Source organism: Barbus barbus, assembly GCF_936440315.1.
Source record: "Barbus barbus genome assembly, chromosome: 34".
NCBI lineage: Eukaryota > Metazoa > Chordata > Actinopteri > Cypriniformes > Cyprinidae > Barbus > Barbus barbus.
Genome location: NC_136762.1, coordinates 12,863,908 through 12,888,366, shown reverse-complemented (window position 1 = coordinate 12,888,366; position 24,459 = coordinate 12,863,908). Strand labels below are relative to the sequence as shown.

At 38.6% G+C, this 24,459-nt stretch overlaps 1 protein-coding gene across 2 annotated transcripts; it reads right to left on the bottom strand.

The window, feature by feature from the left end:
* Window positions 1-139: 139 nt before the first annotated feature.
* On the bottom strand, window positions 140-16,445 carry LOC306854538 (aryl-hydrocarbon-interacting protein-like 1). Of its 2 annotated transcripts, none has more exons than XM_079392662.1 (9): window positions 16,271-16,445; window positions 11,265-11,332; window positions 10,432-10,579; window positions 5,335-5,796; window positions 4,765-4,944; window positions 2,875-3,063; window positions 2,153-2,329; window positions 1,293-1,434; window positions 140-989 (listed from the first exon to the last, which is right to left on the bottom strand). In XM_079392662.1, the coding sequence occupies exons 4-9, from the start codon at window positions 5,428-5,430 to the stop codon at window positions 319-321; spliced, it is 1,455 nt and encodes a 484-aa protein (XP_079248788.1). In that variant the 5' UTR covers window positions 5,431-5,796; window positions 10,432-10,579; window positions 11,265-11,332; window positions 16,271-16,445; the 3' UTR covers window positions 140-318. The 2 variants fall into 2 exon arrangements, with proteins under 2 accessions (XP_079248788.1, XP_079248789.1); XM_079392663.1 differs by having other exon boundaries at window positions 5,367-5,796; window positions 16,271-16,438.
* Window positions 16,446-24,459: the final 8,014 nt, after the last annotated feature.

The window sequence follows — 24,459 nt, the reverse complement described above, 5'->3', positions numbered from 1 at the left end:
TTTAAATGCATTATAGGACTGCAATGTCTGTGCATAAAGAGTAGGACACACTGAGTTATCATGAAGTTTGATGTTTTGAGACAAAATGCTGCAGATGAATTAATTATTAATTATTCAATTATCCACCACAACGCAGCAACTGATTGAGTACTATTTTATTGGATGATCTGGCAAAACTACAGTCACTATAATAATGTAGAATACATGAAGAAAAGCAACAAATCATTTCAGAGGTAAAAAGTCAAAAGGGTTCAACTTTATCCCACATCATCATTGTTGCACCTTTCTTGATTTTTTTTTTTTTTCTATGATTAAGACTCATTGACTGGTGTTTTCTGGTGTCATTTCTGCTGGAGTCATTTGTTCTGAAGATACAAGATCTCGGTCTGCTTGTTCTGGATAGGTTGGCTCTGGGGTTGTATGTTCTGGTGATGTTTCTTCAGAAGCTGATTGCTCCAGAAATGTTTGTACTGCTTCTAATTGTTCTGGAGTAGCTTCTTCTGTAGTAGTTTGTTCTGGAGTCACGTTCTGAGTAGTTGATTGTTCTGGTATCTCATGATCAGAACTTGATAGCACAGTAGATGTTTCTTCTTCTGAAACAACTTCTTGTGTAACTTCCTGTGCTGAAGTTATTTGCTCAGGAGATGTTTGTGTTGAATTTGTTTGCTCTAGCGGTGCTTCCTCTGGACTCTGTTTTTCTCGAGTTGTTTCTTGTTCTGGAGATGTTTGCTCTGGAATCTCTTGATCTGGATTCTCAAGCTCTAGAGACTCTTTCTCTCTCGCCATTTTTGCAAACATGCCCTTGTACTTCAGTCTGTCCTCCTCATTTTTTAACTCCATTCTCATTTTGAGAACTGCAAGGTCTTTCTTGATTGTCTTTTTCATGCCTGGGTCCAGATCCAGGACTCTCGTGAAATCATCTCTGGCCTCAGCTTCATTCCACACCTCCATGTGAGCTTTTCCACGCAGATAGAAGGCTTTCATTGCCCCTGCAAATACAGAGAATGCTTTCAACTGGTGCATTTCACTTCACTTCTTATTATAAGGCCAATTCACATCGCACCAGCAGACACTGAGCAATGGTGACAGTCAAAAAATTACAGTACATAAATTCTTCTCAGGCATTCCAAGACCCAACAATCACCACATGTTCAATCTGTAAAACCAAGCGCTGACCAACACCAACAGACGACAACGGGTGTAACCCACTGATCTGACAAAACCTGACAATCTTCTGTTGCCATTTGTTTGTCTGTAATTGGTGGGAGAACTGACAGTTTCCTATTACTCACCAGGGTGCTGGTTGATGATGTCAGTTGTGTGTTCGATGACCTCATAGTACTCCTCCATGCGCAGCAGACACTGACAGTAGTTTAAAGTGAGCGTGTTGGCCATCTTCTCTAGTCTCAGCCAAGGAGCTTCCCATGCCTTTTCCTGAAGAAACAGACACATTTCAATTAAATGAGTACCTCATTAAAGATATTGTTCACCCCAAAATTAAAATTCTGTCATTAATTAATCACCCTCATGTCGTTCCAAACTTGTTTTTTGTCAAAACCTTTGTTCATCTTCGGAACACAGATTAAGATATTTTTGATGAAATCCAAGAGCTCTCTGACCCATAGACAGCAATAAAACTGACACATTTAAGGCCCAGAAAGGTTGTAAGGACATAATTTAAATAGTCCCTGTGACATCAGTGGTTCAACCATAATTTTATGAAGCTACGAGAATACTTTTTGTGCACAAAGAAAACCAAAATAATGACTTTATTCAGCATTTTTTTCTCTTCTGTCAGTCTTCGACACACGACAGTAGCACGACGCATGCGTGTACATTCGTCTGCTTGCAAACAAGTCTATGCAGGGTCAGAAAGCTCTCAGATTTCATCAAAAATATCTTAATTTGAGTTCTGAAGATGAAAGGTCTTACTGGTTTAAGAGTAAGACCTCATAAGAGTAATTAATCGTCATAAGAGTAATTAATGACAGAATTTTCATTTTTAGCTGAACTATCCCTCTAATATTACATTAGTGGTATTGTAGTTCAATCCTTTCATGATCAAAATAATTTAAATATATTTTTCTCAGAATATAGTCATTTTTAAACTACTGAATGTATACAAAACAGAGGTGGGGTTTTTTTTTTTTACCTTTGTCTGCACATTCTTGATACACACAATGGCTTCCTTATATTTCAGTGTTGCGTCCTCATATCGGCCCTGTTTGAAGAGCTTGTTCCCTTGACCGTGGAGCACAGGTACCGCTTTCAATCTCTCTTCATCATTCAGAGCCCAGGACTCTCTGTCATACTCACTGGGCTGCTGTACCTGAACACATTATTGATTGTTGCAGTAAGTTTCACACACATAATTCATTTCCAGTTAGTACCACAGGCTAAACAGATATGAAAATGATCACCTAGCTCCACCTAGTGGTTATTTTGTGTACTGTTCTTGTGAATTAAACCACCATAGTCAGCAGTCTGCTATAGATCTACTCGAGGCCGTAATAATGCATTTCACTAAATATCATATTGCAGATACACAAATAAAAAGCCATGAAAGGTTACAGCTGTTGCATATGGAAATTATATTATTAAAACAGATGACAAAACCTGCACACTGCTGTAGCTTGCAAAGAATAATTCAGTTCAAAGTGTATTTGTTAGCACTGCAGGATTTCAATCTTTCTAAATTCCTGACGAAGGTCTTTAGGCTAAAACCTTGCAGTGATAATAAATATCAAGCCTTCTTTGCGAGCTAAAGCAGTGTGTGAGACCTGTTCTTCATGTAAAGTAAAATCCATATGAAATATGAAAGTATTTTTACGCAAAATTTGCAAATATTTTTTCAATGTGCCTGAAAGTCCAGACCTTCAGAAGTTCCATTACAAAGTAAAGAGGTTGTGGTTCTTTCTGAAGCTCATCCAGATCATCATAGCCCAGGCTGTGGTAGGCAAACATGTTGGCCATGCCGCAGGTGTGAATGTGCCAGTCCACGGGATCTTTCCCCACTGCGATTCGCCGCAGACTCTTTGCCACTATTGGATACATACCAGTGTGCTGCTCAGCCACAGAGGAAAGAACATAAAATACTTATTAACGCTACTTATTTCTAATCCCTGAAATAAGTCATTTTTCAGGGTAAGAGTTACTGCAAATATGTGACCCTGGACCACAAAACCAGTCATAAGCTTTTCCATTGATGTATGGTTTGTTAGGATAGGACAATATTTGGCCGAGATGCAACTATTTGAAAATATGGAATCTGAGGGTGCAAAAAAATCTAGATACTGAGAAAATCGCCTTTAAAATGGTCCCAATGAAGTTCGTAGCAATGCATATTACTAATCAAAAATTAAGTTTTTATATATTTATGCCAATAAATTTACAAAATATCTTCATGGAACATGATCTTTACTTAATATCCTAATAATTTTTGGCATCGATCATTTTAATCCATACAATGTATTTTTGGCTATTGCTACAAATATACCCCAGCGATTTAAGGCTGGTTTTGTGGTCCAGGGTCACATATTTCCATTTCCAACTGATATTTTAAAAGCCATGGCACTTTTCTAAAGCTTAAAAGTGTGTGTTTATATGGCTGATGTGTCCATGACTGTGTTTGTGTTAACAATCCTGGTATTTCCCATAATGCTATAGAGACTGTTAGAGTCATAATACTAAATCTCAGGTGCTGGAGCTGGGATGGCAGCTGTAAATGATGATTACACCATGTGGAACAGACTCAGATTAATCCTATTTTGTAAGGATTTAAGCTTTCCATCAGGCTGTATGACAGTCTGGCACTCACTGTGGTATTCCACAACTGTGTGTTGCGGAAATGTCAGTCGCCACGTCTCATCTGAACACATTTAAAAGGTTATCAGTTTATGATATCAGTTTAAAATTTGTCCTTCACTCAAACTTGGTGTGAATAAGATCATTTTCTACTGTTCAAAGTTTTGGGTTCAGGAATATTTTTTGAAAATAATGTATTTCATTCAGCAAGAATGTATTAATTTGGTCAAAAATTACCTTAAGGACTTTTACAAAGTTACAAAAAAATTAAATTACAAACAAATGCTATTATTTTGAACATTCTATTCATCAAGGAATCCTGACATTTTTTATCACCATTTTCACAAAAATATGAAGCAACACAGCTGTTTTCAACATTGATAATAAGAAATGTTTCTTGAGCACCAAATCAGCATATTAGAATAAGATCTGCTGTCATCGCAGGAATATTTTAAAAAATATATATATTCAAATAGAAAATGGATATTTTAAATTGTAATAATATTTTATAATATTACAGGTTTTACTGTACAGCCCTGGTGAGCACAAGAGACTTCTTTCAAAAACATTATGCATTTTACTGACCCCAAGCTTTTGAATGGTTAGGTAGATCTATATAATATTACATATATTAATAAATTAATTTTAGCACCATTGAGAATAGAAAATAGAATGGTTTTTAAATTGCAATTTAACTGAATTTGAGGGAGCAATACAATTGAAAAATAAATTTGAGTTAGTAGTATTAAAAATAGAATGAAATTGTAGACAACATAATTCATATTCAATAAAATTATATAATAATAATATATTATATTTTGTCTTTTGAATTTCAATTAAATAGATTCCATTTACTGTAGATCCTGTTCAATATCCAATAAGCCTGGACTATTCAATTTAATCACAATGTTCAAATTCCACCTCTGTAATTTGTAGTATTGAAAATCACATTATACTTACAATGACGTCACACCAGAACTCAGCCACCTCCCCTATGTGCATGGACATGAGCAGAGTCTCCCAAACATCCAGTTTAAACATGTTCCCGATCACCATTTCCATGGGCATACCTGCCTTCTTACTGTCATCTATCACGGTGCGCTCATCATTGCAGAGCTGAGTGCAGAAATGGAACGTCACCTGTATGGACCATGGAAGAATTAGAGAGCTTTATCCCCATATTTTGTTATTGTGGGTTAAATCTGCTGTTAAATCCACAAAAACCTATTACTCAGCACTAAAAATCTCTATATACCTAATAAGACCTTAAAGTTTTTGTTATTCAAAGCCACACACTCCCTACAAATGACAACTTACTAAGTTGACATTAAAGAGACTGTGTCTACTCTAAAATTGATGATATAATCCCATTAAAAACAACCTATTATGTGTTTAATGAAAAAAGACGTGATCTCGAGATTCAGTTAGGCAAACAATTAAATGACTCACATCCTGGAACAGTTTCTACTGTTACAAATGCAATGACGCTCCTGCCATATATATGTATAAAATATGACCGTGAAGCTATACCTTAGTTCCTGTGACAAATTTAGGCTTCTCACCGGTCCCTCCATACAGGATGCTTTTCTTGATCCCTTCAACACCCAGCATCATGCTGTCCTCCATAATGTCTGATGTATTTGTATTGGAAGAGTGTTTGTATTTGTGTGACTGAAGAGGTGTAAAGACTGACTGGATCTGGATTAAGAAGGCTGGGATAACAGGATTAGGCCCAGCAGCCCCACCTTCTCATCCACAGAAGGGCTTTCCTCAGCATTTTCACACTACATCAACAACCAGAAGAGCCCAGAACGTTCTGGAAGCTGAGGTTCTTCAGCCGCCTTCTGTTCAATCCCAACATAGTTGACCACAGGAACACTGAAAGAAAGGATATGATGTAGAGCCGGGTATGGACTCAATGACCCCATCACACACATGTGGCCGACAGCTGGATTGCAAAGAGCATGTTGCAGCACTGCTGGTGCCGAGCTCCTGCAGAGACAAAAGTTTGGAACAACCCATCTGCATTATGCTGTTTTGTAAGACTTGCCTGGATTAGACACTAAATTACATGCAATTATGTTTTTTACAAGCCTTGTCTGAACATTGTGTACTGGCCAATCGCATATCTGAACCCTTATTAGAATCTGCAATATTAGCAAGCAGCTTATTCACTGGACAAAACAACCAGGATGGGACCCAACTATCAAAAGTGTAAAAACATTTATGCAGATTTGTACAAATCCAAAACATCTGTATCTTCAGAAGCTATTGTAGACTTTCTTCATTCGCTTCCTCTTCCAAAAATAAGTGAGGCTGACCAGGAAACTTTAAATGCTGACATTACTCTTCAAGAGATACTGGATGCGTTTAATGCCTTCCCAAACGGGAAGGCTCCTGGCCCTGACGGCTTTTGTATCGAATTTTATAAACCGTATGCTGGTAAAATTGCACCCCTTATGTTGCGGATGTTCAATCATTCTTTTTGTAAGCAAAAATGTCCTCCTCCTCTCTACCTCGCCAATATTTCTTTACTTCTTAAGAAAGGCAAGGACGAAACTAATGTGTCCTCTTATCGTCCAATTGCTCTTCTTAATACCGATTTAAAAGTGTTCACCAAAATTTTGGCAACTAGATTAAACAAATGTATTTCAACTATTATTCACCCCGACCAGGTCGGCTTTGTCCCTAACAGATTCTCTTTTTTCAGTGTTAGACGTTTTCTAAATATAATCTATTCCAAGCAAAAATCTTACTCTAAATTGGCAATTATTGCGTTAGATGCAGAAAAAGCTTTTGATCAAGTGGAATGGAAATATATCTTAACTACCATTAAAGAATTTAATTTAGGAGATAGGTTTTCGTCTTGGCTCAGTATGTTGTATCATCATCCATCTGCATCGGTTTTAACTCATTTTGATAGATCGCCACAATTTGAGTTGCATAGGGGCACACGACAGGGGTGCCCACTTTCACCCCTGTTGTTTGCCATTGCCATAGAACCTTTGGCTATCGCTATTAGACAACATCCGCAGATTCCACCCTTAAGCATAGGTCAGGTAGATCATATCATATCTCTTTATGCTGATGACGTTCTTTTATACCTTTCAGATCCGGAGCACTCTGATCCATTCTTGTTGGATTTATTAAACTCATTTAGTAACTTTTCAGGTTATTCGGTTAATTGGCAAAAAAGTGAATTCATGCCCATTGGCAATAATATAGATTCAGTCTTCATGCAGAGTATGCCATTTAGATTGGCTCCGGATATGATAAAATACCTTGGTGTGGTTGTTCCTAAGAATCCAAAGGATTTAGTTAAATTAAATTTTCTCACGCTGCTAGACAACTTGAAGCAGGACATAGAAAGATGGCGATCACTCCCCATATCAATGATCGGCCGCATCAATGCAGTTAAAATGGTGAGCCTTCCGAGATTCTTATATCTTTTTCAAAATGTACCCGTTTTCCTACCCAAATCATTCTTTAAAACTCTTGACTCCATTATTATGCCTTTCATATGGGGTTTTAAAAATGCTCGTATATCCAAGACTCATTTGCATAAAACTAAGCATTTGGGGGGTCTGGGTTTGCCTAACTTTCGCCAGTATTACTGGGCAGCGAATTGCAGAGTTTTAATGTATTGGCGGGATTCTTTTCCAGGCATTGTTCAAGTAAACACTCCCTCCTGGTTAGCAATAGAACAAAGTGCCTTCCATTCTTCTCTTTCTGCTTTGCTTTGATAAGTGTAAAGTTGCTGAGGGTACCCTGGCACATCTTTTCTGGTTCTGTGTACAAATTCAGAATTTTTGGATAGAAATATTCCAGTTCTTTGCCAAGGTCTATAACTGTGTTTTACTCCCCGACCCAATGATAGCAATTCTTGATTGGTCAGATTTGTTTGAGTCTCTCAGCCTGAAAGTACGGTTACCCATCCAATACGGTATGATTGTAGCTAAGAAAGTTATTTTGCTTTTGTGGAAGAAAAATGTTAGGCCTCTCTTTTCTGACTGGTTAACTGGACTTACTTCTACTTTACATCTTGAAAGAATCGGATATACCATCTCTGGGAACTCTGAAAAATTTGACAAAATGTGGGAACCAGTTTTTACTTTTCTGTTGAGCTACAAGGACCAGTGATGTATTCTTTTATTTTAGATTGGATTGTAATTATTTTTTGGTATGATATGTTGGTCTTGTATACCGCCATACTACTAATTTTTTGTCAGATTTGTGTGCTTCATTTTACACATTGCAAAGATTGTTGTTATATGAAGGGTCTGTTTGTCTGTTATTGTTTGTTCTTCATGTCTGCAAAAACCATAATAAAAATAATAATCTAAAAGTGTAAAAACACATTTTGTGGTAATCACAGGATGGTTATCTGCCATTAATAAGAGCTGTTAAAAAGGTTTAAAAGCTAAAAAGTTGCTTTAGTGCAAGTTAAGAGTTTATTGTACACTTCCTGTAACAATAACAGAATGTACTGAAGTTTGCATTCCAGAAATGTAATGGTCAACGGTGTCTGTTTTTTTTTTTATGCTGCCATCAGTCAATTTAAAACCGTGTATTGCCCTCTGCTGGCCACAGTGTGAACTTTGAGATCTTAATTTAGGATTCTCTTCAGATTCAGAATGTCATTGTCTCTGTCTAAAAAAAAGTTGTAAAGATTTTTTTTGTTTGTTTTGTTTTTTTCTCTTATTTATTTGATCAGAAAAAGAGTAAATATTTATAACAGTATTGTTGTCAAATATTGTTGCAATTAATTAAAAAATTTTATACTTTTAATTTATTTCTATGATAGCAAAGCTGAATTCTCAGCATGCATTACTCCAGTCTTCAGTGTCACATGATTCTTTATATGCTGATTTGGTGCAGAAGAAACATTATTATTCATGTTAAAACATTTGTGCTGCTTAATTTTTTTGTGGAACCATGATACTTTTTTTCAGGATTCTGTAATGAATAGAAAGTTCAAAAGAACAGCATTTATTTATTTATTTATTTATTTATTTATTTATTTATTTGTAAGTGTAAGTTTTTGTAAATAAATATTTTGCTGTCACTTTTACTCAGGGAAATGCATCCTTACTGAATAAAAATATACATTTCTTAAAATATACTATATTGCCAAAAGTATTGGGTCACCCCAGACCTTTTTTACTACTTTAGTAATTTCTATGAGTACAAATCTTAATGTTTAAGCATATAATGATATTCTACGGGAATTGTGTGCTTCTAATTTTATAGCAACGGTTTGGACGGGACCCTTTTCTATTCTAACATGGCAGTGCCTCTGTGTATAAGGCACGGTTCAAAAAGACATGATTGATTGAGTCAGTGTGGAAGAACATGACTGGTCTGCAGAAAGCCAAGTCCTGATCCCAGCTGAACTCCTCTGTTGTGTCTTTATATGCAGACCTTGAGCCGAAAACTCATCACCAAACACCAATGACTTGTACATACACTATAAGGACAAAAGTGTTGGGACACCCCCTTCTTTAGAATAGAAAAAGGTACTAACAAAACTGTTGCAACAGAGATGGAAATTTTTAAATACATTATGTTTCCATCTCTGTTTTGGACGTGTCTAAAATGACAGTACCCTTATGTACAAGTCATTGGTGTTTGGAGATGAGTTTTGGCTCAAGGTCTGCATATAAAGACACAACAGAGGAGTTCAGCTGGGATCAGGACTTGGCTTTCTGCAGACCAGTCAAGTTCTTCCACACCGACTAAATCAATCATGTCTTTTTGAACCGTGCCTTACACACAGAGGCACTGTCATGTTAGAAAAGAATATTATTATATGCTTAAACATTAAGATTTGTACTCATAGAAATTTCTAAAGTAGTCAAACATGTTCAGTAGAAGGGGGTCACCCAATACTTTTGGCAATATAGTGTATATATATCTTGCTGACAGCAGTTTTTCAACAATAGTCTGCGTCTGGTGCTAAACATGTCTGAGGCTCATTCTGAATGCTCTTCATAGTCAAAGATGAAAGTTGTAATCTTCTCTCAAAAGACTTCCAAAAGCTGAATTATAAGCATGTTGCCATGGGTACAGGCCAGAATCTAACATAAAAGCATTATGGTATTGTTTGTTTTCCTGAAAGTGGTGTTATGTTTAATTTCAGCATACTCTTCAATTTCAAATAAAACAAAACTGATCAAAAATGTTAATGACAGCATCTATATTACAGTTTCACTGTTAATGACAAGGTGAAATCCTTTAGACCTTCTGTCTGTTCCAGTGGCTTCGCTCTTCTCTGGTGTTTTATGATTTATGACATTTGGTGTTACCCAAATAGCTTTTTGATTTACAGCCTGTGACAGAGCAGAAAATATGACATAATGTGGAAGTTTACCTCAATCAAGGCATTTCACATCCAGCTTCATCTTTTTTCAAAAACTTTGTTTTTGCTAAAAGGCTTTCATCTATTTCTGGAGCAGGTTCAAATTTACATCTGAAAGTAACTTTCATTAAAGAACAATTACATTTCTGTTTTAAAAATTAAAACATGAATAAATCTCACTGCTAAGATCAGTTGATTGCTCATGGCTGTTCGATGAATGCTGCAGTGGAGCGGCTGGGTCTGATCTGTGCAGCTCTGTGATTGCTCACCTGCCACAGACGCAGAAGGACATTAATGATGCTGTAAGTGAGGTTTGGTGTCAGAGTGAGTCATGGAGACTGCGTCAGTTCACCCACGCATGCTGCGTTGTATGTGTGCAGCCACGTGGAGAACGGTACGTGTGCCATCAAAACGATTCTGTGAACAAACGAAAACCTGATTATTGAAAACGTAACAGCATTCCGCTCATGTAATGTGACACTCACTGCTGGGCTCAGAATTAAGCTGTGATTCTGTATTCATAAAAAGATGAGGAGGGTGCCTAAGAACAGACTGGTGACTGGTCTGTCAGCATTAAGAGGTGTGTGTGTGTGTGTGCGCGTGTGTGCGCGCGCGTGCGTGTGAGGGAGATGCTCTCATCCAGCCTTGTCATAATGTCACACATTGTGCTGACCTGACACTACATGAAACTATAGGAAACATCCTGTGTTAGGAGAGGAAATGGTATCTGAGAAGCCAGTCTCCTTCAGGGAGCCCATTTTCTGTGGCCTTTTCACACATCCTGTGCTCTGCTTTCAGCTGACAGGACATGTGTGTGTTAGGAACTATTCAGTCACCCATGCTTTACTGAATCAAAGGAGCCCTGAACACTCCTGCATAAAAAGCTCATCATACATTCACCTGTGTGTGTGTGCGTGTGCGTGTGTGTGTGTGTGTAGATAGATAGATAGATAGATAGATAGATAGATAGATAGATAGATAGATAGATAGAACGATAGATAGACAGACAGAATGATAGAATGATAGAACGATGGATGGATGGATGGATGGATGGATGGATAGATAGACAGACTCCAAACAGTGAGGTGAGTGTGTGTAATACCTGTAAGCTCCAGCAGGAGGGTGTCTGTTTGTTCCACTTTGTTTTGAGTTGATCAGAGCTGCCTAGACCTGCAAAACAGACACACCTGTAAAACCGAACACTGCTCTATTCCTCATAAATGTTCTGCAGTCAGCACTATCGGAGACACTGGTGTTGCATTCCAAGTGTCTTTAAAAAAAGTGTCAGTGATCTATCAGTCAGGATCACATGAACCAAAAATAAAGGCCTATATCCAAAGATGAAGGTGGTGGTAGCCTAAAGCCACCAAGATTGTCTTACCTAACTCTAACCCTAACCAAATAAGGGTGACTGGAGAGTTACTGGGATCACAAACCTGATCTGTGACTATTGCGCACTTGAGCAACTCACTTAACCCCAGAATGTCTCTCTAATGAGTATGCCATCTGTCACTAAACAGTAACTAACTTAAAAGTCATTTTTATGTGATCATATATACAAGAAAACCTGATACAACAGTAATCCGAGTTCCTTGATAAGATACAAACTCCTGACAGGATAATGAATTCAGAGTTTACAGTGTCATGTTGGCCTTTGGGATCCAGGGCAACGAGTGGCCCGATATCTCCCCGCTGGAGCCTCATGTACCTCCCCTCGACCTTTAGATACATACCACCGCACATAGCAGGCAGTACAAAGGGCACATGAGCGCACACTCCTACACTGAGCGCCTGCTGACACAGCCACTTTCCCACCATCATGTGGGATGAGCTATTCTATAAGCTCCGTCACTCAGGGAGACCAGCTGACTGGGATATTCCGGGATTGCCATAGAATCAGACGGTCCAGCTCTCAACTCTAAATGCTCTTTAACCTCTTCGGACTTTAGAGACCTGCAGATCTATGACAGACAGTACGGACACTCCACGGGCCAAAGCATTATCGCTAAAGAGTCTGGCCATAATACTCTCTAAGCATGTCATTACTTAACACAGACATGTCACCCTCCTCTGCACTGCCAAAACACCCACAGTGATCTGTGCACAGGTGTCATTTTTGCATTGAGGGTACCGTATACTAGCTGTTATTCTCTTCTAAATCTCACTCAAAAAGATACATCCAAATTTTGATCAAAAGAGGGCAAAAGCCACACAAGTACCAGTAGTATTTGACTGACGTCAAACCTATATTAATGCCTCTCATGAACATTGCTAGTGCAGGATTTGAGTGTCATGGTGGAATGGATGATTATAACAAATTGTTAACTCTTCAACTGTACCGTCCTAAAAATATGTTTTTGCATTGAGCTTAAAATTCTATGCCTTCGTCTGTTTGCATGCGCTAAGTGTTTACATCAAAATTAAAGTATATCTTGGATTTAACAGACCTTTTTTGAGCATTTAAAACACTCTGTGCCTTTGTCTACACACAAGTCCAAGCGGATGCAAAAAATGACATGGGTGATGTGCACAGACATCAGCTAATTGTGAAAATTACGTAACGTGGACTGTCTGCGAGCAAGAGCAAAACTTGAACAAATGAAGAATACTTATTATATTTTCGCTTTTTAAATATGTTATTGAGTAGATTTGGGTTTTTATCTGACTTAAAATTGAACTTACAACAAATAAAAGAGTGACAGCCCAAATAGCCAATCAGATTACTGCATTGAGAAGCTTCATTTGCCATCCGCCATTTTCTGCGTCAAGATTGGTGTCCCAATTCAGAAATGCATCCGTTATTTCACGAGCAATGAAGGATACAACTAATGGGTCCTACATGGCCCAGAGTATCGTGAGATTTATTGCGCCAGTGAAAACAGGATTTTTTAAAAGACAAAATGCAGGATTACACTTTGGGTTTCAATTTAGTCAAACATATAACAATGCAAATGTTCAAATGTAAAAAAAACAAAAAACTTTAAAGCTGTTTAAATGTTGACTTGCATCTTTCTAAGATGTGATTTTATAGTTAAGTTCTACCTTCACAGACTTTGAAGGATGCAGCCTCTGAAATAGGTGCACAGCTAAGATTTACTGAACTGTCGGACACATTCAAACCTCCCTTTTTTGGCAAATTCCTTTATGGTAAAGTGTTGTTGTGGCACATGTAATTTGAATACTGGATAAACTAAGATAAACTGCATTTTAAGTTTTTTTTGTCTTTTTTCTAAAATCATCAGGTTGTTAAGTATTGGATAGAACAATAGAATCTTCCTGATTAAGAATAAAATATACTGTTAAAATACACCAAGATCAAAAAGTAGTGTAATTCCACTGTTAAATGTGAAAAACATTATGTGTTAGATTTGCATATGACATTGCTTTCCTGCTTTCATTTTCAATGAAACCAAAACCATATACTGCATGGTACTATTGCAGTGTAATGCCAATGTTTTACAAAGTGTACTTCAGTTAAGTCCTACAGAAGCATCTTTGAAGCCCTCTTAAGATGCTGGATTCAAGAGAGCATGCCAGCAAATCCTCTTCACATAAATCTCATTTAATGTGTCCGGCCTCAAAACCTGAACATTGTAACCTCACAGACATTCCATCATTAACCCCACCTCACCGACACACGCCGCTCGCCAAGGCCTTTGACATTTGGTCACATGAGTGACACAGCTGTCATTGAACGTGCTGCTAGTGTGACGCTGGAGAAGCAGATTTCTCAGGGTAGTGCGCAGTGTGTGGCGTTCTTGGGTCCCGCAGGTCTCTGGGGGGGTGGGAGTCAGAGCCAGACACGTGTTGGGAAGCCAGAGACCGAGGCGGCCAGCCACAGGGCTAAGCCAAAGCTGGGATGCATTATCACATTCCTCCATGCAGAGAGCCAGAGCAAAAGGTCCACTAAACAGTCCACTCACAAGAATGCGGGCAGCAGGGAAGCTGTGGAAAAACACAACATCTCCTGTGTTTATGTAGAAATGTTGCTGAGGAATTTGTGTCATGTGATTCTGGAGTCATCGCAGCACAACAATTCCACCTTAAGATCCCCTGAATGAAAAACAAATAAGTGGACAACTCAGTTTAATGATGTAATATCAAATTCAACCCCATTGTTGCTTAACCACATGATGAAGGTGTGGCAAAAATCCATGTTCTTGGGAATAATCGGAGGTCAGGAATAGGATTAATGCAGTTTCTCAAAGAGTTGTGCCTCATGCTGAAGATTCCTCTGCCCCAGTGTCAATGTTCCTGTCAGATAGGTCTTCACAGGTGAACAAAGGCATGTATGCTTGTCATGGTTCACAAGAAAGACTCTAAATAAACATAAATACACACATCCCAAGGACATCAGGGTGTGGATGCAAGTGAAGGTCTCAGGTGAGGGCCTCAGAGAGCTTGTGCCAACATCTTAGACTGCAGCAGACCCACCCAAACGCACTCACTGACCTCCCCTGAATAAAACGCAGACCTCTCCACTGGAAAAATGGGTCAATTAGCCACAAGAAAGAGAAAGAGTGTGAGAGAGTTTGAGGAAGCGTGCGTGTGGGAATGCCAGAGCATTTTAGAAAATGAAGAAAAAAATCTTTATTTTTCTATAAAAAAACAACAAAACAGTAATAAAAATGTTGCAATCTATTATTAAAAAGCTGCTCTGGTTTTAGAAAAATCGAACGTTCATTTGCATACAGCTATCAACAATTTATTCAAATATGCAAGTCCAAGCTCATTCATTCGCTTTGGTGTATGATGGTATTTGCAACAGTAAGCTAACATTCACAGCCTGTTACACAACAGTTAGTTTCATCCTTGAATTTGAATGGCTGAGCTGTCTGTGTTCCAGACAGATTGTCAGTGCATACATTAGTGGTAGAGATTAGAAGTGATTATTTCTGCTGGTTACATTGTTCAGCCAGTAGGTGGCGACAAGGGACTGTCTTTATGAATGAGTCATTGAATCATTCATCCAACAGATTTGTTTTAAAACACAATGAATTCACTTTACTATCCCATGAGGCCCTGGGAGAGGTTTTGTGAAAGACAGTTAAATGAGGAAACTGAAGCTGGTAGGTCACATGACAATGACAACATGGCGATAAAAATCATACAACACACATTCATACTATATAGATTATACCTTTTAACTGTTCTGAAGTAATTACTAACTTAAAAAATTCCGTACTCAGAGAGCATGCCATTTACTCATGGTATTCATTTAACCGATTCATTCAAAACTCTGATTCATGTAGGAACACAAAACTAGCGTTGGGCACTTTCGAGGGGCTGCTTTGTGACGCTTCGAACCCATTGCAAGTCATTTGTTTTGAAACAGTGGTTTGGAGTGTGTATTAAACTGCCAAAGTCACGTGCTTTGTTACTTCATAACTGTTTCAAAACTTTTCAAAATTTCGATGGTTTGCATTTGGGGGGCGATCTTTGTGAGCTCGTGAAGTTGAATTCATTGAGATCGCCCCCCTAGTGGTGAACCATTGAACCAGCGTCTTTGGTTTTTACCTGACCTTGGATCAGTTTGATCAATTTGTAGAAATTTGTGTAGTAGTAGTAGTAGCCTCTTACTGGGCTGCTTACACAAGCTCTCCATAAAAAAGCCCTGCAGATTAATAATAATAATTAAAAATACATATCATACAGAGATTTCATATTTAATTGTATTTAATGTTTTATAGTTTCAATAAAACGTGCAATTGGTTTGTTTTTTGCATGTTTTGGCCTGAGTTTGTTTCTCGCATCTCTACACAAAACATGTTGTCCTTATGAGTGAGTCATTGAATCATTTAATCAATCGATTTGTTCATTAACACTGATTCATTCATGAAATTCGCCTGTACTTTTTTGTGTTGCTTAAAAAGCAACACACTCTTGTTTGAAACATTTTTTTTGTCTTGTTAGTGGAACACGCATACATAAAATAACTGGCATTGCCATTTGTAAAATGTGTTACACAATATTAATTTCTTGTTTATTTAACTGTTGTACCGCTGCAATACCTTGCAATTGTCTTTTTGTTCGAAACAGTATTGTACAACAGCCTCATGGCTAAGAGCATTCTTCCTCATATGTTATTGCTTAAATAGCTTTACTTACCTAAATGCAGGGTTTGACAGGCCTCAGCCCGTTGAGACAGATCAGCTGAGCGCAACAATGCGCCAGTGTGGGAAACGCCACTGTTCGTTTTTCATTAAACAATAGCGCTAGGCCCCATGCCATGCTGCTGTTGGATGTCATGTCACCCTGTTCACATGGACACACTGCACTCCTCACGAGGAAACAGGAACTACATGCATTCGTCAAACCACACTGCTGCAGAACAGCTTTAAATTTATTGTCTCTGCGTGTCAATGACGTGGTGGAATGAGGTATTTAAACTATCCCACAAGATACTTCAATGAGTATTATTGTACATAATCAATTGTATTTTAAATGTAAATTTCAACTGATTACACTGTATTTTAAGGTGTCCTTGTTACAGTGTAATTATTTTAGTATTGAGTAATATTAATTACTATATGTACTTACTATATGGTTAGGAATTTGGGTTTGGTTTAGGGTTACTTGCATGTAATTATGCATAATTAAAGGGATAGTTCACAAAAAATTATAATTCTGTCATTAATTACTCACCCTCATGTCTTTCCAAACCTGTAAGACCTTCGTTCATCTTCTGAACACAAATGAAGATATTTTTAAATGAAATCCGAGAGCTCTCTGACCCTCCATAGACAGCAACACAACTGAAATGTTCCCAGGTCCAGAAACGTAGCAAGGACATTGGTAAAATAGTCCATGTGACATCAGGGGTTCAACTGTAATTTTACAAAGCTATGACAATACCTCTTGTGAGCAAAGAAAACAAAAATAACAAATTTTTTCTCATTCCGTCTGCTGCGGCGCACCGCCATTGTGGAAGGAATATCACGATGCATGCGCTTGCTTCCACTTCATGTAAACAACGCGTGCGCATGGTGCTGCTGCTTACGTTGAACACACATTTTTGGGTGAACTATCCCTTTAAGTGTTCTTATGATAGTAAGTACATGTAACGTCACGTGTGTTACCATATAATCTTCAAATGTTAATACACTGCATATATAAACAAAATTATTTGAACCTAGGTGCCCTTTCAAGCTAAACAAAAGCTAAATACACATAATTAGAGGTGTGGACTTAAGTCTAAAAAGAGGATTAACATTGCCAGGTTGTCCTGTTCGCCCAAAACAATCCAACGTTTTGTCACCTGGCAACACAGTTCATCTCTTTCAGATGAGAGAAGGCCTGACAGACCAGTGACAGAGAAAATCACATGATGAGGTCTGAGAATTAAATGAAATTGATGTATGTAGTGTCATTAATAATCAAGCAACTTCATATCAGAAATGTGCCCAACAGGAAGCAATAGTGATATAAAAAAGACAGTGAATGCATGTCTCAAAGCTCAATTGTGAGGGAGAGAGAGTGCTGAGGGAGACGTACGCCGAGGCATCATGTCCATTTAATGAGATTGTCTAGCCCGTGTAGTTCCAGTGGTCAGACTTTCCATGGAATTACATAACCAGCCTTTAAACAGAGAAGGGAATCATCGTCTGGTGGACAGGTCCTGTGATGACGTCACTGCTGGGATTAAGCATGAAGGTACAGGAGAGATGAGAGATTAAAATTCACAATGAATTTTAACTGCCTCCTATTTTTCCATACATTTTTGTTCTTCCTGTTCTCTATCCATCCCTCCTAAACTGCTTAGAATTGTACTCCTTTAATCAATGTTTCACCTTTTCATTCTAGGATTTTGCTAATAGGGTCTCTCCCATGGCTATTTCTGGATCCGTTGGCTGCATGCTGCTATATGTATCACACTGCTTCATTTAACCGGGAGGCCAGTTACTTACTCATACATTGGTGGGTGTACATATGCTCTGAGTCATCCGGCCCTCAGACACCCTGCATATGGGATTTTCCAGCAGCATCTAATGAATTCACCAGACTGTGGGGAGCGGCTCTAATGACGGGGCCTGGACATGGACCTGGTAAGAGGGTCGTTTGTTTTTGACCAGGAGTTGAAGCCCCTATAAACGTCTCCATTTACAAGAAGAAAGGTGAGGTTTGAGTGCTCAAATATGCATATATGTGTCAAATTTTTTAACACAGGGCCCAAAAACACATTAATCGCAAATTAAACATATTACTGACATGGTATACAAAAACACGTGCTAGTGTGGAAGCTAGAGGGTTCTTATTGGTTAAAAATCGCAATGAAATTAAAGTAGTGACAGATTTTTTCTTCTTCCGTAGTGACATCCATCCAAATGAAACATTATAGAGAAAAAAAAAAAATGTTGAGCAGGACATGGTTCTGTCCGTCGATTATTGATTAAATGGAGGTAGAATTAGCTTTCAGCCAATTGTAAGAAATGGGTGGAGATATTCGGACTAAATGAATGGAGAGATTGTAGTTATAACATTTTGATCATGAGGTCAAAAAAAACTTTCCACTAAAACATACATGGATGAATCATTCAAAACATGCATTTACAAATATACTGAGTGAAATTTCATTTCACACAAATTTGGTTCATGTGGGGTTTTTTTTGAGCTTATAAAAAAAAAAAAAAAAAACTTTTTATGCTGTGTTCCATGGAAATCTTAAAAGTCATACAGGTTTGGAACTACATTAAGATTTTTAGGTGAACTACCCCTTTAATGCACACTGACAAGAAGTAAAGGAGGGGTCATATACGTCAGCTCCGATTTATACAAATGAGGAACATTTAAACACTGGAAATCTGGGCCAAAGGCCATTCCCGCAGTGAGTGTCAATGACATGAGCTTCAAAGATCAGGTGGGATGCGGATATAAAAATATGGAGCTCTGTAGTGTACATGTTGTAAATGTCATGTGAATGACAGCCTTACATTCCACGTGACTCTTCCTAGTTATAAGACCGAACAGTCACCATGGATCACCCTCAGCCTCTTGAGGCCATTGTACCGTACTGAATTACACATTGTGCCGCTTGCCAGTCAGACGGGTTACATGACACCCGCTGTGCAACAGGCAGACTGTGGTACATTGACCCGGTAAAAGGAAAAAGGCACCGGCATGCCAAAGGGCAAAGGTCAGGCAGGATTGTGGGATGCTGGAACAATGTTGCGACATGGATGTTTCGTCAGGTGAATGATCTCCTGCTTGCCTGGAACTCAAGGTAATCTGGTTAAGCAGCTTTAACCCTGCAGACAGGGGGAATTTAGACGAGTTGTAAAACCTCTTTGCACCAAGTCTGGATCTGTTCTTTTGCAGTTGTGTCCAAGCAGTCCATATGGAGATAAATGTTTCATCAGTCCACCCAAATGGACTTCTGTTTCGTGAAAAGATTTTGTGTGAATGAGTGTGGAACATGGCGTGTGAAACATGGTTTACCAATGAATCTGAAATTCCTATGTTCATTCCAATTTAAATTGAATGAAAGTCCGAACAAGTTGTTCCAGATGCAGCTTCTTCCCCTTTGCAAAAAAACAAATAAGACCAAAAAAAAAAAAAAAAATTATTTTTACTTCAAGGGCCTCATTTATAAAACACACATACAATTGGACTTCCTTCTGAATGTTTAAACATTATCTAAAGTATTGAAGGTATGCTGAAGATCCCTGGCGGGTGATCCGAGTACCCTTTACCCTGGTGCAAAGTAACTGTGAGGTATCTGACCTCTGCCATTTGGGATTATTTTGCACTTGTGGGGCCCTTTCAAGCTCAACCTTAATTGAACAAAAAGGGCTCTGTGACCCATCTCACACTTAAGGAATGTTCCCGTTACACAAGTTGTCCACAAAAAGATATTTCAACTTGTACCACATATGAGACCAAAAAACAAACAGCATTGACATCTAGTTAGTAGTTAGTCTACGGGGGATCATAGCGTGCAACATATTTTGCCTTTTGGCCCGTTTCTTGAAAGAATGCTTTGAGAGGCACGATTCAATGAGAAATAATTTGGCTAAAATATAGAAATCATATTCACATTCATAGAGAATTTAGATCCACAACAAAAAAAATTAATTTCATTTTAAGTAAAAATAAACAAGGCAAGTCTTCCCCAAAGCCATCTTATATTTTATTTGAGCACATGATTCAATCACATTTGTCTATACTGCAAGTCTTTTCATTTGGACTTTCATAGTAATCTAATCAAAATGTAGGTGTTAACCCTTACTGTCTGGGCCCTAAAGAGGGTTAAAGCGGGAGTAGCGCAGTGTACCATCTACAGCCTAAGTGCACCTGAAACACAGACAGGGCGAGCTTCTTTAAGAGCAGCTGAGACAACGACCCTCAACAATCTTTTAATGCACTTGTGAAGAGATTGACAGAGTAGAGCGGATCACGTAGGTGATCTTCGCTCATGACCCGAAGAAGCCCTTGAGAGGAGGTCAGAACTATAGGTATGGTTACATGTGCAAAACTATGACACGGTTGAGAGCTTGGTGAGAGAGTGACATGATCTTGTACACGTTTGGAGGGAGAGGAACGGAGAGCATATTTAAGGCACTCAGCATCTGGTTCTGCTAAATGCCTAGAATATTCTCAGTTTTCATCTGGCTGGGAGGATTTAGAGGGACGCATTTTCATATCCTGTTTTCTGTGTTGAAGAAGTCAGCCTTGAGGAGTTTAAGGCTTGTGTAAGGTCAGTTGATGTGACGAGTATAGGCCGATCGGTCTGTGTGACCACGGTTATATGCGTACGTAGTGTGCACAAGCTAATAAAAATCATATTTACGCCATAGAACGGCCTCGAAAGAGAAAGAGGAAGTTACACTCTGCAGTATTTCATCAGTTGTTCCCTGGAGGATCTCTGCGACTTTCAACACACAAACACGTCAAAGCCTGGGCACGTCTCCAGAATACTATAAGAACACTACTTTCAGTAGTACTTAATGTTTCCGCCCACTAAATGTCAGGTCCACCATTTGCTACAGCAGAAGAGCAAGATGGCCACCTCCGTCAGCTCGGTTGAGAGCACAGAATGCCACTCCCGTACTGCTCCACACCCAAATAAGGGCAAGGGACCCTCACCAGGCCAGGAATGTGGCTGAGTCAGCATGGACCCCGTATGGTAGCCTTTGTTTATGCCTGAGAAGAACGAATAGCCAAGTTCAGACAGCTCACGTGAGCAGGCTGCATGAGGGATCCGTCTGTTCCAGGATTGGTTGATACAGCCTCATCGACTGTCTGGAATGATGCATCCATCCATCCATCTCTGTGCTGACATGCCAGGAAAGAGCCAACCACAACAGTTCTTCAGCTGGCAGCTTTAGCTGGTACACAAGGACATAAAGCTTGCCAGTGAAGAACTGCTGCAGGTCAGCCAGTGGGCTTCCCGGAGTCTGTTCCCGATACTTCGCAGAAAATGGGAATAGCGTGTGGCAGAATCTGCAGAGGCAAAGAAAGAAAGGGATGTTTGAGGAGAAATAAGATGGACAATAATAGCAAGTTAGCTATAACAGTAAAAAAAAAAAAAAAAAACCGCAAAATTATTTAAGTTCATTATAATTCTTTACGGTAAGGTAAAATTCAGTCACCAATACCAAAACCAGTGAATCTTCATGAGTCTCGAAACCAATTTTGATACCAAAGCAACAATCTAATATGCTATTGAACACACTTTTATAAAAGTTAACAATTGTGATATAAAGTGTCATCTAAATGTAACAAAGAAATGGAGCTTTTAGATGTGAAACAATTTTCAATTTCTATATTGATACTTTTTTTATATCAATGTAAAAAACTAATATGCTATTGAACATATATGCACTCATTTAAAAACTTATTCATATAGATGTTTAAATCAATATTTAATAAAAAAATAGAGCTTCAATATTCAGGTTTAGAAAACATTGCTTCAATTAAATCAAGCAAAAAAAGAGTAAATTTAAGTTTAAAATGTTCCTGTAAAATGTTTTAAAAGACAAATTACAAACATTTAACATTCTCTTTAAGGTGTTTCTCGCTTTTTTTATACTTTGTTTGATTGATGTTATTGACCATTTATTGACACTTTGATCAAAAAGTGCATGTGAACATTCAAGCGCACAGTCGCATCACCACAAGCAATTTTTACAGAGCACACACGCATATCGGTACTACCATACTGTAGAAAGACAGGTACATTACATTTTTTAATATTAGTATCTGTATGAAATATGACAACTAGTGGTGTCAAAAGTACCGGTGCTTTTGACATCCCTTGTTATCATATCCTATAACTCTTATCAAATTCACTTTAAACAGCCTTCATCCAAGAAAATTGAAAACAGACAGGGTGGATGGAAAAAAGAGAAACGGCTGATAAAGAGGATATTTGGATAAAGTTTAAACAGTGGCTTTTTTCCATTTTCACTGCCACAGCCAAGCAAACGAGAAAGAGACAGAAAGGGAGAGAGGCGGTCTAGTCATGTGCTCTTTGCCCCTGAGGTATTGCAGGCCTGCTACTGCTTCAGCATTCATTCCCTCAGCTCAACTCCTGCCTTTAATTGAGTACAGATAGATCCGCTGCCTGTGCACAGGACCCAAGCATTTGATCATGCTCGAACTGTTCTGCTGGGAGACCATCTACTACTCACACCGCATTAAAAGTCTCTCTTTATCCAATTGACTTAAAGGTTTAGTTTCATTTTCAAACACTTCTGCTTCATTTAACCAAAGAATCTCCTCTATGCAGCCAAAAATCAGGCCATTCATTCTTCTCTCAGGGAAGCTCATGAAGTATGGTTTCATTTCCTTTCTGACTTTTTTCTCTCACAGACAGGCAGTCTCTTGGCCTCACTCTCCCATTGATCTTGCACAGCGCTAACGGAGGCTGTAAAGCTCTGCGCTTTTGCTGCAGTTCAAGGATGAGTGCTGGATGGGTACGGCCTCATGAACCCACTGACCTCGCTGAACCACAGAAAAAGGTCCAGTTTGCAAAGCACTGACTGGCACCCTAGGACTGGCACTCCCACACACATTCAGCTTTGCTCCCTCGGTCTCTTGCACACACACACGTTCTCACCCACAACTCGGAAATGCCAATTCCTGCCAAACAGCACGGATGATCTGCCCATACTCATTGAGCTGCTCGATGGAGAAACAAACACAGTGGAGTGAGAAAGGCTACGTTCATACTGCACAAATACGGTTTGGTTTTACGGATTCATTTCAGATACTCTTGTAGACAACATTTAAAAACTTTAAAACCAATTGCATTCCATAAAGAAATTAAATGAAAAAGTATACATTTATATAATTATTTTATACACACTTTAATCAGATTTTTAACTACATGTATGTGACTAGGAATGTAGATATTTACAGTACATTTTTCTCAAAACTGGAAAAATCAAGACTTATTTTCATGTTTGATACTAAATGACCAATATTACAAACAATATTTTGTACACTATACACTAACCTAAAAACAATAAATTGTTTTACAAGTGACTTTAGGCATCACAACATTGCAATGTAAAGTATGAAATATGGAAATTCATTTTGAGATTTTATTGACACTTTGGTCAAAAAGTGCATGTGAACATTAGCAGTGTTATTAAATTATTAGTGTTTTAAAGGTTAACATAAATTTTTTTGAGTGTTAGATGATTGCAAAGGCAATCTAAATTAACCATAAATATCCAGTATCAGCTGTCAGATAACCAGTATTCTATACATATAATGTGCATGTGAGAACAAATCCAAAGAAGAAATGGATGCTCACTGCATCTATTCTGTTTTCAGTGACGGAAATCACATTTGCCTGCAGCTTCCCCCTTCCGCTGGGTCTTAAGTCTGTTGTTATCAGACACCGGGGCGGTTGAATCGTCCTTTGTCTGAAGGCGGAGATAAGATCCTTCTATGTCCAGGACACTGCAGGCAGGGAGGGCCGTCAGCTTCAGTTACAAGACTTAAACACAATCACACACCACTGTCCGGTATCACACTATAATGTGCTCTCTAAATTCGTGACACGCATGGATTTAACCCACAGCACAGACAAAATGGAGCTGAATAACATGCAGTTAGTTATGGAAAAGCCAGACACTTCTCTACAACCCACTCCCAGGAAAAAAAGATGTGCGTTTTCACTGGTCCTTCGCATGGTCTTTGATGTCCCCACCCAGCCAAGATGCTCAGAGAGCCACAGGCTAACAAGTGGTCAGCACCGGACACAATGGAGCATGCTTAAACTCTTGCTGTCTCTCTCTCACACACACACACACACACACACTATGACTCACTGACATATACAAACACAC